The sequence below is a fragment of the Chiloscyllium plagiosum genome, chromosome 6 (genome assembly GCF_004010195.1).
Source record: "Chiloscyllium plagiosum isolate BGI_BamShark_2017 chromosome 6, ASM401019v2, whole genome shotgun sequence".
NCBI lineage: Eukaryota > Metazoa > Chordata > Chondrichthyes > Orectolobiformes > Hemiscylliidae > Chiloscyllium > Chiloscyllium plagiosum.
Window position 1 is genome coordinate 118377812 of NC_057715.1, and position 14980 is coordinate 118392791.

The 14980-nt window shown below is 43.1% G+C and overlaps 1 protein-coding gene across 1 annotated transcript in view; it reads left to right on the top strand.

The window, feature by feature from the left end:
* Nucleotides 1-14980, top strand: part of fhip1b (FHF complex subunit HOOK interacting protein 1B) — a 69232-nt gene that overhangs the window by 29371 nt on the left and 24881 nt on the right. Inside the window, exons 6-7 of the mRNA XM_043692571.1 lie at nt 231-310; nt 8876-9045. Of these exons, the coding sequence (XP_043548506.1) occupies nt 231-310; nt 8876-9045 (250 nt within the window). The remainder of the gene's footprint in view (nt 1-230; nt 311-8875; nt 9046-14980) is intronic.

Below are 14980 nucleotides of genomic sequence, written 5' to 3' on the forward strand. Positions count from 1 at the left end.
GGTCAGGGGCGTTGGTTCGGGTTTAGGGGATTAGGTCGGGACATTGGTTCAGGTTTAGGGGATTGGGTCAGGGGTGTTGAGCGGAGGTGTTTTAGGTCAGGGGTGTTTGTTGAGTTTTAAGTGTTTGGGGATTCAGTTGCCACTGAGTGGCTATGGCATGAAGAAGGTTGTGTTTTTGAGGTGTCCACTTTCCAACTCATTGTTTCCACTCGTGTGTGCATCTTTTGCAGCTCTGTATGGTGTCCCTCAGTCTCTTCAGGACCCTGTTAACCCTCAGCTGTGAGGACATTATGCTTCAGCTTGTTCTCAGGTAACTGGCAGTGTGTGGTCATATAACATCCAGGTAGGTAGGACACTACTCCCAGCTCATACAAAGAGCTCAATACCAGGTTTAAATTATGTGGACAATTGGATAAAGTACTACCTTGCATCTGGAAGGGATGGGTTGATTTGATTGAGATCTTTAAAATAATAAAGTAACTTGTAAGATTTGAAACAGGGAAACTCTATCTTACAAAATCAGATTTCCTTTCTAGCAACTCTTTCTTCACAGATGCCACCCTAATTAACAATCCTCTCTTTCACGATCGATACTAGTATTTGTAAATACTTCACTGTTCCATTTAGAACATAGAACATTCCGGTGCAGTACAGGCCCTTCGGCCCTCTATGTTGCACCGACCTGTGGAAATAGTCTGAAGGCCATCCAACCTACACTATTTCTTATCATCCATATGTTAATCCAATGACCATTTAAATGCCCTTAAAGTTAGCAAGTCTATTACTGTTGAAGGCAGACCGTTCCACGTCCCTACTATTCTCTGAATAAAGAAACTACCTCTGACATCTGTCCTATATCTATCACCCCTCAATTTAAAGCTATGTCCCCTTGTGCTAGCCATCACTATCCAAGGAAAAAGGCTCTCACTCTCCACCTATTTAATCCTCTGATGTTCTTATATGTCTCAGTTAAGTCACCTCTCAACCTTCTTCTCTCTAATGAAAACAGCCTCAAGTCCTTCTACCTTTTCTCATAAGACCTTCCCTCCATACCAGCAATATCCTGGTAAATCACCTCTGAACTCTTTCCAAAGCTTCCACATTCTTCCTATAGCCAGAACTGTATACAATATTCCAAGTGCAGCCCTACCAGAGTTTTATACAGCTGCAGCATGACCTCGTGGCTCCGAAATACAATCCCTCTACCAATAAAAGCTAACACACCATATGCCTTCTTAACAACCCTATCAACCTGGCAACTTTCAGGAATCTATGTACTTGGACACTAAGATCTCTCTGCTCATCTACACTACCAAGAATCTTACCATTAGCTCAGTACTCTGTATTCCTGTTGCTCCTTCCAAAGTGAATCACCTTAAACTCCACATTAAACTCCATTTTCCACCTGTCAGCCCAGCTCTGCAGCTTATCTATGTCCCTCTGTAACCTACAACATCCTTCGGCACTACCTACAACACTACCGATCTTAGTGTCATCCACAAATTAACCCATCCTTCTACACCCTCTTCCGGGTCATTTATAAAAATGGCAAACAGCAGTGGCCCTAAGACAGATCCTTGCGGTACACCACTAGTAACTGAACTCTAGGATTAACATTTCCAATCAACCATCACCCTCTGTCTTCTTTCAGCTAGCCAATTTCTGATCCAAACTGCTAAATCATCCTCAATCCCATGCTTCCATATTTTGTGCGGTAGCCTTCTGTGGGGAATCTTATCAAACGCCTTACTGAAATCCATATACACCACCTCAGCTTCTTTACCCTCATCCACCTGTTTGGTCACTTTCGCAAAGAATTCAGTAAGGTCAGTGAGGCACGACCTACCCTTCACAAAACTATGTTGACTGTCCCTAATCAACTTATTCCTTTCTAGATGATTATAAATCCTATCTCTTATAACTTTTTCCACCACTTTATCCACAACCAAAGTAAGGCTCACTGGTCTATAATTACCAGGATTGTCTCTACTCCCCTTCTTGAACAAGGGGACAACATTTGCTACCTTCCTGTCTTCTGGCACTATTCCTATAAACAATGATGACATAAAGATCAAAGCCAAAGGCTCTGCAATCTCCTCCCGGGCTTCCCAGAGAATCCTAGGATAAATCCCATCCGGCCCAGGAGACATCTATTTTCACACTTTCCAGAATTGCTAACAGCTCCTCCTTATCAACCTGAATCCCGTTTAGTCTAGTAGCCTGTATCTCCGTATTCTCCTTGACAACATTGTCTTTATCTAGTGTGAATACTGATGAGAAATATTCATTTTGTGCTTCCTCTATTTCCTCTTGACTCCATGCACAACTTCCCACTACTGTCATTAATTGGTCCTAATCTTACTCCAGTAATTCTTTTATTTCTGATATACCAAAGAAAGCTTTAGGGTTTTCTTTGAGCCTTTTTGCCCACAACTTCTCATGTCCCCTCCTGGCTCTTCTTAGCTCTCTCTTTAGGTTTACCCTGGCTAGCGTGTAACTCTCAAGCGCCCTAACTGAGCCTCCACATCTCATCCTAACATAAGCCTTCTTCCTCTTGACAAGAGATTCAATTTGCTTAGTAAACTACAACTCCCTCGCTCAACCACTTCCTACCTGCCTGACAGGTACATACTTATCAAGATGAAGGGCTTTTACCTGATTTCGCTGCTCCTTGGATGCTGCCTGAACTGCTGTGCTCTTCCAGCACCATTAAATCAGAACATACTTATCAAGGACACACAGTCCACATTTCAATTGTGCCCATCCCCAACAATTTCCTTCCCCATCCTGTGCATCCTAAATCTTGCCTAATTGCATCATAATCGCCTTTCTCACAGCTATACCTCTTGCCCTGCAGTATATACATATCCCTTTCCATCACTAACGTAAACATAACCGAATTGTGGTTACTATCACCAACGTGCTCACCTACCTCCAACTCTTACACCTGGCTGGGTTCATTACCTAGTAGATTCTGGATCAGTGGTGCTGGAAGAGCACAGCAATTCAGGCAGCATCCGAGGACAGGCAAAATCGACGTTTCGGGCAAAAGCCCTTCATCAGGAATAAAAGCTTTTATTCCTGATGAAGGGCTTTTGCCCGAAACGTTGATTTTGCCTGTCCTCGGATGCTGCCTGAATTGCTGTGCTCTTCCAGCACCACTGATCCAGAATCTGGTTTCCAGCATCTGCAGTCATTGTTTTTACCTCATTACCTAGTACCAAATCTAATGTGGCCTCGCACCTTGTTGGCCTGTCTATATACTGTGTCACATTGGACAAAAACTGACCCATCTAAAATACTTGAATTATCGCATTTCCAGTCGATATTTGGAAAGTTAAAGACCCCCCATTTAGTGAGCCTTTACAGTGCAGGAGGCTATTCAGCCCGAGTCCATGCTGGCCCTCTCTGTAGCAATCGTCACTTCCATTCTATCCCATAGCTCTGCAATGTTATTTTATTCAAGTGTCTGTCCAGTTTTCTTTTCAAATTGTTCCTTGTCTCTATCTCCATCACACTTGTACAGTCATCAGCTAGCTTCAGATCATTTCCACTCGCCGTGTAAATAAAATACGTCCTCACATCCCCCACTTGCCTAAAGCTTTCAGTCTTTCTTCCTTGTATTCTGAATACTTGTCCTCACCCACTATCCTGGTTTTCTTTATCTTGCTCTTATCTCAGCATCGCCTTCAGGGCATATTTTCAGTAATCATCTGAAAATGAATCAGAAACATTGGTTTTGACAGTATGAACCAGTATTTCTAACCTTTAGTTCGTTTTGATGCAATCTTCATATTCTCTACATTTGCACTCTCTTTAATATCAGTCCACTGTTACCCAGCAGTCCATGTCACTTCCACCTCATCCCAACCTACACTTATTACTTTGTAAACTCTACTCTAATTTCATCTTTTTATTTCCTTTGTATTTATAATCTTGGTATTATTAAAATGAAACATGAAATTGAAGCTTTTCATCTCGCACTCATCAGGATGGAAACACAAAGAAACAAACATTAGAGAGAGAGAGAGAAGGAAAGCAAAGAACTGCAGACGGAGATCTGAAATAAAGGGAGGGAAGTACAAGTTCTGCAGCATGTGCAGATCGTGCTGATTGGTTGGTCTATAGTTGACACAAAAGTGCTGACTGTCAATTTAAAATAATTGATTCCATACAAATCGGGCAAGTCAGGATTGGTTGGATTATTGCTGTGGGCTGCCAGCATGGATTGGCTGTCTCCACAGCATTGTCCTCATTGGAAAGGTGCAATGATGAGGGGGTTATGTCGTTGGATTATTAATATTTTGGGGTCAAGAGTTGGAATGCTATCATGGCGAATGGTGAAGTTTGAATTTAATGAAATCTGAAGTTAATGATGACCATGAAACCATTGCTAATTGTTGGGGACAGCTCATGTAATTCACTAATGTCCTTTAGGGAATGAAATTGCCATCAGAGCTGGATGATGGCTCAGTGGTTAACACTGTTGCCTCAAAGTACTAGGGACCCAGGTTTGATTTCACTCCCAGGCGACTGTCTGTGTGGAGGTTGCACATTCTCCCCGTGTCTGCCTCTAGGTGTTCAGGTTCCCTCCCACAGCCTAAAGTTGTGCAAGTTAGGTGGATTGGCCATGCTAAAATTGCCCATAGTGTCCGGATTAAGTGGGTTAGCTATGGGAAATGAAGAGGTAGATACTAGGGACTGGGTTTGGTGGGATGCTCTTTGGAGCGTTGGTGTGGACTTGCGCTGAATAGCTTGCTTCCACACTATAGGGATTCTATGATCATTACCTGGTCTGGCCGTGACCTCAGACCCACAGCAATGTGCATGACTCTTAACTCCAAGTGGGCAGTTACCAATGGACAATAAATGCTGGCCTACCAGCAATGCCCACATCCCATGAATGAATTTTTTTTAAAAAGGTGAAATTTGAATTTAATTAAAATCTGGAATAAAATGCTCATCTAATTGTGATCATGTAACCACCATCGGTTGTTGTAAAAACCCATCTCATCACTAATGTTCTTTTGGAAAAGACATCTGCCGTGCTTACCTGGTCTGACCTACATGTGACTCCATGTTGGTGAGTCTTAATAATTCTCTGGGCAGATTAGAGATGAGTGATAAATAATGGCACCCATATCACACAAAGAAATAAAAGAAATAAATCCTTTTGCCTAAAGAGTGGAAGCACTGCTGCATCCCCAGTAGTAATCTCCAATCAGAGTCAATTGGCTGGTTAACTATCAGTTAACAGTTCATGCTGCATCTCTGTGTCAACTATTGTCCATTCAACCAAAACTCTTCTCATGCTATTAAATCATTCCTTCCTCTCTAAAGTGGATTTTCTTGTCTTTCAGTCCTGATAAATGCAAAACAAAATGCCTTAACTTGATCCCTCCTTTCTACAACACTTAAATCCTTATCTTGTGCTTGCTGCTCTCAAACCAATCTCACTGATCCATGCCATTCCCACATTCAGATCCTACGTAATCTCTCTCTGTCTTTAGGTCCAAGAATAGAAACCTTTACACATCATAGAAATGTTGTGCCTACTATTCCCTACCTGGCACAGTTGCTAAGTGGGTGATTAAAATCTATCTAAAAACTAATTATGCTTTTTCTATTCATCTCTGCCATCTTCCTGCACATTTCCTTTTCTATTTACTGCTTGCAATTTACTAACTTGGGAGTAGGCACAAAGGGCTTGAGTTACGCTTGCACTGGCAAGAAAATTAAACTACAAATCTGACCCAACCATGGCTAACATGGAAAATTAGGGATAGTATTAGTCCCAAAGAAAGGGCATACACATTTGCCAAATAAAGCAGCAGTCTGGATTTGGAGGTGTGTAGATTTCAGCAAAGGGGGACATAAAAGCATTAGAAAATTGGGCGAGGAGGTGCTGTGCCATTCAGTCTGATCACAGCTGATTATCCACCTCAGTACCCCGTTCCCACTTTTTAACCCACATCCTTTGATCACTTTTTAGCTCTTAAAATTATACCTAATTCATTCTTGAAAATATTCAGTGTTTTGGACTCAACTGCCATCTGTCACAATTAATTGTCAGAACCAGGGCTCTTAGTCTCAGGATACAGGGTAGGCCATCCAGTTCTGAGATGGGGAGAGGGGGGAGCCTTTAGGATTCTTTGCCACAGAAAGTGGTTAAGGCCAAAATATTGAATGTTTTCAGGAAGGAGTTTGATATGGCACTTGGCGCTAAAGGGATCAAAGAAAGGGGGAGAGAAATCAGGAACAGGGGGACCGAGTTGGATGATCAGCCGTGATCAGTTTGAATAAGGGCCTATTCCTACTCCTATTTTGTAGGTTTACATGGAAATACCGGAAAAGCAGAGGTTACTTTAGAAATTATAATTCATGAAAAAAGTTAACTATTTGGACAGGTGCAGTCCCAAAGGAGCAGGGTGGGTTAACAAAATACCTGCAAAAGGAGAACCAGCCTGGATTTGTAGAGGGGAACCTACCTTTCAGTAATCTCAATGGGTTTTATGGTGAGGTAATAGAGAAGGTGGATGAGGCTAATGTGATTAATGTTGGGTAGAGGGCTGTCATATGGTGCTTCATAAGGTACCACGTTAAACTTGTTAAATTGAAACTCCATGGGATAAAAGGGGCAGGAGCAGCAAAGGCATGAACTTCATTGAGGGGTGGGAAAGACAGTAGTTTTGAACAGTTGATTTCTGGATTGGAGGAAGATTTATGGTGGATGTCCCTGGGGTTATGTTTAGGGTCACTACTATATGCAATAAACATTAATGGCATGACCTTGATATAGGGCACAATTCCAAAATTTACAGGTGACCCAAAACTCAGAGTTGGAAACAGTGAGTAGGATGATACCAGACTCCAGGGGGACAATGATGAACTGATGAAGTCCATAGGCACATGCAGATACTTTTCAACAGAGGGAAGTGTAAAATTATGCACTTCAGTGGGAAGGCAGAGTGACAATTCGAGCTGAATGATGCAAGAGCAGAAATCTGGGGAGTGATTTTGGGCTAATGGTCGGATACTTGGTAGTGTGGATGAGCAAAGGGATCTTGGTGTCCATGTACATAGATCTTTGAAAGTTGCCACCCAGGTAAATAGTGCGGTGAAGAAGGCATATGGCGTACTGGTTTTTATTGGTAGAGGAATTGAGTTCCAGAGTCCTGAGATCATGTTGCAGTTGTATAAGACTCTGGTGCGGCCGCATCTGGAGTATTGAGTGCAGTTTTGGTCGCCATACTATAGGAAGGATGTGGAGGCACTGGAACGGGTGCAGAGGAGGTTTACCAGGATGTTGCCTGGTATGGTAGGAAGATCGTATGAGGAAAGGCTGAGGCACTTGGGGCTGTTTTCATTGGAGAAAAGAAGGTTTAGGGGTGACTTGATGGAGGTGTACAAGATGATTAGGGGTTTAGATAGGGTTGACCGTGAGAACCTTTTTCCACGGATGGAGTCAGCTATTACAAGGGGGCATAGCTTTAAATTAAGGGGTGGTAGGTATAGGACAGATGTTAGGGGTAGGTTCTTTACTCAGCGAGTCGTGAGTTCATGGAATGCCCTGCCAGTAGCAGTGGTGGACTCTCCCTCATTATGGGCATTTAAGCGGGCATTGGATAGGCATATGGAGGATAGTGGGCTAGTGTAGGTTAGGTGGGCTTGGATCGGCGCAACATCGAGGGCCAAAGGGCCTGTACTGCGCTGTATTCTTCTATGTTCTATGTTTTATGTTCTATGATTGTGTACAAATCTCAAAGGGCAGGCTGGGTTAACAAAGCACCTGAGAAAGTGTATGGAATCTTGAGCTTTTGTAAATAGAGCTACAGAAACATAAGTTAGGAGGTTGGCCAAACCTTCCTGCTATGGGCATCACTGGCTGGCATTTTGAAATCTCACTCACTGAGCATTTATTGCCCATCCTTAATTGCCCTTGAGAAGGTGGGTGTGAGCAACATTCTTGAACTGCTGCATTCATGTGCTGTAGGTTGACCCACAATGCCCTCAGGAAGGGAGTTCTGGTATTTAGACTCGCGACACTGAAGGAACAGCTACATATTTCCAGGTCAGGATGGTGAATGGCTTGGAGGGAAACTTGCAGGGGGTGTTGTTCCCATGTTTCTACTGCCCTTGTCCTTCACAATGGATGTGGGTTTGGTTCCGATTCTGGACAGACACTTATCAAAACAAGCCAAGGGATTTAAAGGGTCCAGAGGAAATTTGCTGAATGGTTCCAGAGATGAGAGACTTCCATAACATGGAGAAATTAGCATTGTTCCTGAAACAGAGAAGGCTAAGAGGAGATTTAATCAAAGTGTTTAAAATCATGAGAATGCTTGAATAAGAAGAAATAGTTAGTAGGGTCTGAATGGTCAATAAACAGAGGGCTCAAATTCAAGGTGGTTGGGAAAGGTCCTCAAGGTGAGTTGAGAGAAATCTTTAATGTGCTTGAGTGGTAGGGATTTGAATTGCACTGCCTGACAGTGAGGTGGATATAGTTCACAAGTACATTTCAAGAAAGCATTAGATACATATTTGAAGGGGAAACATTTCAGGGCTGTGGGCAAGTCTAGAGAGGTTTTGGCGAGGAATTTGAATGCCCTATTAAAGAACCAGTGCAGACAAAATGTCAATTGATGCTTTAAGATTCTATGATTCTAAGTTAGAAGTTATGATCAGCTCTTTGTTAAGATTTCTAAACTCATTCAACTTCAGGTCATGCCTATGAGGGATATACCAGAGCTTTTGAGATGTGGACAGTATTGAGATGGTGCCAGTGGCCACACAACCCTCTGATGAAGTTTGTAGGACCAAGGAGCTGTTTGTTAATCTCACACTTACACTCCTGCCCTCCCCATAATTTTGGCAGGTATCTAATTCCATGCAATCATGTGATGTTAAGCCAGCGGCGTGCTGTCAAGGATCAGGATTTCTATGGGAAAACAGCAGACAAGTTTCTGTCCTTAATCCCGGAATGCTGTAAACCAGAGAACTTTAGTGGTATGGAACGAGAAGAGGAGCATGCTGTCTGGTCTAAAGGTGAGTTTCCATCCCAGCAGGTAACACTGTGCACTGTGTGGGGCTGTGATTGGGCAAGTCCTGATAACACAGAAACATGGCAAGGGGTAAGAGAGGATGAAAAAATGACTCCAAAGTGTAGGTAAGGGTTCCTCAGGGTAGTGTCCTTGGGCCAACCATCTTCAGCTGCTTCATCAAAGACCTCGCCTTCATTTGGAATGTTCGCTGGTGATTGCGCAATGGTCAGCAGCATTTGCGACTCCTCAGATACTGAAGCAATCCACTTCCAAATGCAGCAAAATCTGGACAATATCCAGGTTCAGACTGGGGCAAGTGGCAAGTAACATTTGTGTCATGCAAATGTCACGTAATGACCATCTCCAATAAGAGAGAATCTAACCACTGCCCCTTGTATTCAATAGCATTACCATCACTGAATTCTCCACTAAAAATCCTGGGAGTTACCCATTAACTATATACTGAACTGGACTGGCCATTTAAATAGTGACTGCCACAGTACGTCAGAGGCTAGGAGTACTGAAGAAAGTAACTCACCTCCTCACTCCTAAAGCCTGTCCACTATCCACCAGGCACTAGTGAGGAATGTGTTGGAATAGCTTCCATTTGCCTAATGGTTCAAAACTCTAGCCAACTTTGAACATGTTCAGTGACCTAGCCTCCACTACTCTGCACTAGAAGAGGTTAATAATGACTAGTGATCCTTTGAGCAAAGGAACTTGCCTATCCCTTGAATGGGAATCTGCTTATTTTGAAACTCTGTCCCCAGTTCTGTCTTCCCCTACAAGAGGAGGAAATAAGTATGAGCTGATACAGTTTAGTAGCAAGAACATTGCGATATAGTATAAAATAAAAAGCACAATTCTAAAGGGAGTGCAGATGCAGAGGGACTATCAAAACAGGCCATTTGGCCCAGAGAATGCAGTTAATAAAGCATACAATGTTCTCAACATCATTAACAGGGGCATAGAGTACAACAGCAGGGAGGTCATGGTGAACTTGCATGAAACACTGGCTAGACATAATTGGAGTGTTATGGACTAGGCCAGACCACTCAAAACATTCTTAAGCAGGCAGTCCAGACCCATAACTTTACAATTTGTTTTGGTAAGTGTACAGTGAAAATTACCCAGAGTAAGTTAGCTAGGTTGACTACCAGGTTTAAAACAGACAAAAAAATTATTCACAAAATTACACAATCAAACATGAAGAACAGAATAAAGAACCCCTACAGAACTCCGTCTACCCAAACTAGAATATACACAACCGTCCCAATAAGCAAATCCCCTTTAAAACACAGTACAAAAAAGGGTCAGATGCTTTCAGGTTGAAGTGAGAAGGGCAGAAGAGAGAGTTTCCTCACAGCTCACTGTTGAACTCCCCCCAACCAGTTCTGGACTGCGCTAAACTGCTCAGCTGGAGAGATGACCACTTCCCTTCCATTAGGTCCCTTCGAAAGCATGACCACTTTGGTCTGAAGTCTCATCTTTTTACATATAAACAAAAAAGGCCTCTCAATACCCTTTAATCTCTGTACCAAACCAGACTACTCAGAACTGAGAATGGTTTATTACCCCTCTGAAAAAAACCTAGAACATTGTAACCTTGAGAAAAGGAACAGTTTTTAGAAAAAAAGAAACCAGCTTTGTGACAGGAGCACTATGTGAAGTTTCCACAGTCCCAGAGAATGATAGGGCTGCTCTCTCATTTGGGAGAGGGAGACGAGTGATAGTGTTTTAACCTAAGAGTTGCCATCCGTCCGGCAAGATGAGAATAGTCTAAACACACATATACACCATACTAACTATGTACATGTAAACATGCACAACCACATGCAAATTCAGGCCGCAGTACACCCACCACTGAACACCTCTGTATCTCATTCGAGTCTTGATAAAGCATCGGCAATCACGTTTTTGCGAAATGCCAGATGCATACTTGTCTAATTGAATGGCTGCAACAACAAGCTCCAGCTAAACAGTCTGGCATTTTTGTCCTTAAATTTTTCCACAAATGTCATTGAGTCAGTGTATACAATTGTCTCAGATGCGTTGCTGGTAATATAAACACTGAAATGTTGTAATGCCAACACCAGGTTTAAAGTCTCTTTCTCCACCATTGAATATTTCTGTTGATGAACATTCAATTTCCTGGAAAAATACCCGGTGGGTCTTTCCATCCTTTCGTCATCCTCCTGCAGGAGCACCGCACCGACACCCACATCACTGACATCAATAGCCACCTGGAAAGGCTTTGTGTAATCCAGTGTGGCTAATACTGGGACAGTGGTTAACACAGTTTTTAGGCTATCAAATGCCTTTTGACAGTCCGCTGTACAGTGAAACGTCTTGCCCTTTTTTAACAATTCGGTGAGTGGAGCAGCCACACTGTTAAAGTTCAGCACAAATTTTCCGTAAAATCCTCTCAACCCCAGGAACCATAGGACTGCTTTTCTCGATGACAGTGTGGGAAATTCCCCAGTTATTTTCATTTTCATATCCCGTGGGTCCAACTGTCCATGTCCAATAAGATGGCCCAGGAAGGTGACTTGGGCTTTGGCAAATTCACTTTTAGCTAGGTTTACCACCAAGCCTGCCTTCCGAAGTCAATCGAACAAGTCCAATAAATGCTGTCAATGTTCCTTCCATGTGTGACTAAAAATCACCAGGTCATCAATATACACAACGCTGTTGGGTAATCTGGCAATGACCTTATTTATCAGTCTCTGAAATGTGGCTGGAGCGTTTTTCATACCAAATGACATGACTTTGAACTGATATAGTTAATTTGGCGTGACAAAAACCGAAATTGCCTTTGCTCTCTCTGACAGAGGTACTTGCCAGTAATCTCTGAGCAAGTCCAACTTAGAAATGTAAGTTGCTTGTCCCACTTTTTTGACACAGTCCTCCAACCATGGAATTGGATATGCATCAGTATTTGTAACGGCATTGACTTTGCAATAGTCCACACATAACCGGTGGGTACATCTGGCTTTGGCACCATTACTATGGGTGAGCTCCAGTCACTGTAACTCACTTCAATTATGCCATCTTGGAGCATGCGCTCTATCTCCTTCTGAACCTGCGCCAACTTTACAGGGTTATGCCTATAAGGATGTTGCTTAATCGGAACAGCATCTCCTGTTTCTACATTATACACAATTAGGTTAGTACTTGTCAGTTTATTTCCAATTTTCTCCCCATGTCATAGTAATAACTCTTTCAGGTCATTTCAATTTTCTTGTGGAGGGTAACTCAATAATTTATTCCAATGTTTGACAACTTCCTCATTGTCCAATTTGATTTGAGGAATGTCCAATTCAGAATCCTCTGAACTTGGTTCTTCCTTCTGTTCTGTAATCATTAAAACCTTCTCTTCTTGCTTTCCTTCCCTATCAAAATACCTTTTGAGCATATTCACATGACCCACTCTGTGCAATTTCTTCTTGTCTGGAGTCCTTATCAAGTAGTTTACCTCATTCAATTTCCTCTTGATTTGGTAAGGTCCACTAAACCTGGCTTTTAAAGGCTCATCTGTTATTGGAAGTAACATCAATACCTTGTCCCCAATTGCAGAATTGTGAATTTGTGATTTCTTATCCGTTTCCTGTTTCATTATATGCTGTGATATTTTTAAATGCTGTCTAGTCAACTCTCCAGTTCTATTTAATCGTTCTCTAAAATTTGACACATAGTCCAAATGGGTGGTCTCTGAACTCTGACTTATTAATTTCTCCATAATCAATTTTATTGGTCCTCTTACTTCATGCTCAAAAGTTAATTCAAATGGCCTGAATTTGGCCAATTCATTTGGGGCATCTCTGATCGCAAAAGTACAAACGGAACTCCCTTAACTCAATCACCTGGATAATCCTGACCATAAGCCCTCAATATGGTCTTTCATGTTTGATGCCATCTCTCTAGCGCTCCCTAAGATTTCGGATGGTACGCAGTAGATTTGAATTGCTTTATTCCCACATTATTCATAACCTCCTTGAATAGTTTGGATGTGAAGTTTGATCCTTGATCTGACTGGATCTCTATTGGTAGTCCATATCTAGTAAAGCATTTAAGTAATTCTTCTACAACCCTTTTAGCTTTGATGTTGCATAACGGGATTGCCTCTGGAAATGTAGTCGACGCATCTATTATTGTTAATAAATACTTATTCCCACTTTTTGTTTGAGGTAGGGGACCTATGCAATCAATCAAGATTCTTGTGAAAGGTTCCTCAAATGCTGGAATAGGTATTAAAGTTGCAGGTTTTATTACTGCCTGTGGTTTTCCAATTAGCTGACATGTATGACACGTCTGGCAAAATTCTACTACATCTTTGTGTATTCCAGGCCAGTAAAAATATCTTTGTATTTTAGCCTGTGTTTTCCTCATCTCTAAATGACCTCCAAGTGATAGCTCATCTGCCACTTGCAGCACCTCCTTTCTATACCCTACTGACAAAACAATTTGTTGAATCTCTGCCCATTTCTCATTTTCTTGACTATGTGATGGTCTCCATTTGATCATTAAGACGTCATTTGTTAAGTAATAACACACAGGGACGCATTCACTCTCCTCTGTAAATGCCCTTTGATATAACTGTTTTAAGTTCTCGTCTTTCTGCTATAATTCAATCAACTTAGCAGAGCTAAAGAAACTTGCATGTTTACCTACTTGCTCCTTCTCTGTTTCACTTATCTGATCAAAGAAAGTTTGTGATAAAGCTATGCCACCTTCCTTTTCTGTGCCTGTTGATCTCTCCTGCTTCAACTTGTGCCTCTGAGATCACACAATCAGGGAGAATTCCTGGATAAACATTTTCCATGTCTTCAGTTGCCTGCATCTCCACTGGCTTTTCAACTAGAGTATTCTAGGAGAAAGTGAGGACTGCAGATGCTGGAGATCAGAGCTGAAAATATGTTGCTGGAAAAGCGCAGCAGGTCAGGCAGCATCCAAGGAGCAGGAGAATCGACGTTTCGGGCATGAGCCCTTCTTCAGGAATGAGGAAAGTGAGCCCAGTAGGCTAAGATAAAAGGTAGGGAGGAGGGACTTGGGGGAGGGGCATTGGAAATGCGATAGGTGGAAGGAGGCCAAGGTGAGGGTGATAGGCCGGAGTGGGGGTGGGGGCGGAGAGGTCAGAAAGAAGATTGCAGGTTAGGAAGGCGGTGTTGAGTTCGAGGGTTGGGACTGAGACAAGGTGGGGGGAGGGGAAATGAGGAAATTGGAGAAATCTGAGTTCATCCCTTGTGGTTGGAGGGTTCCTAGGCGGAAGATGATGCGCTCTTCCCCCAACTGTCGTGTTGCTATGGTCTGGCAATGAAGGAGTCCAAGGATCTGCATGTCCTTGGTGGAGTGGGAGGGGGAGTTGAAGTGTTGAGCCACGGGGTGGTTGGGTTGGTTGGAACGGGTGTCCCAGAGGTGTTCTCTGAAACATTCCGCAAGTAGGCGGCCTGTCTCCCCAATATAGAGGAGGCCACATCGGGTGCAGTGGATACAGTAAATGATGTGTGTGGAGGTGCAGGTGAATTTGTGGCGGATATGGAAGGATCCCTTGGGGCCTTGGAGGGAAGTAAGGGGGGAGGTGTGGGCACACGTTTTGCATTTCTTGTGGTTGCAGAGGAAGGTGCCGGGAGTGGAGGTTGGATTGGTGGGGGGTGTGGACCTGACGAGGGAGTCACGGAGAGAGTGGTCTTTTCGAAACGCTGATAGGGGAGGGGAGGGAAATATATCCTTGGTGGTGGGATCTGTTTGGAGGTGGCGGAAATTACGATGGATGATACGATGTATCTGGAGGTTAGTGGGGTGGTAGGTGAGGACCAGTGGGGTTCTGTCCTGGTGGCGATTGGAGGGGCGGGGCTCAAGGGCGGAGGAGCAGGAAGTGGAAGAGATGCGGTGGAGAGCATCGGCGATCACGTCTGGGGGGAAATTGCGGTCTTTGAAGA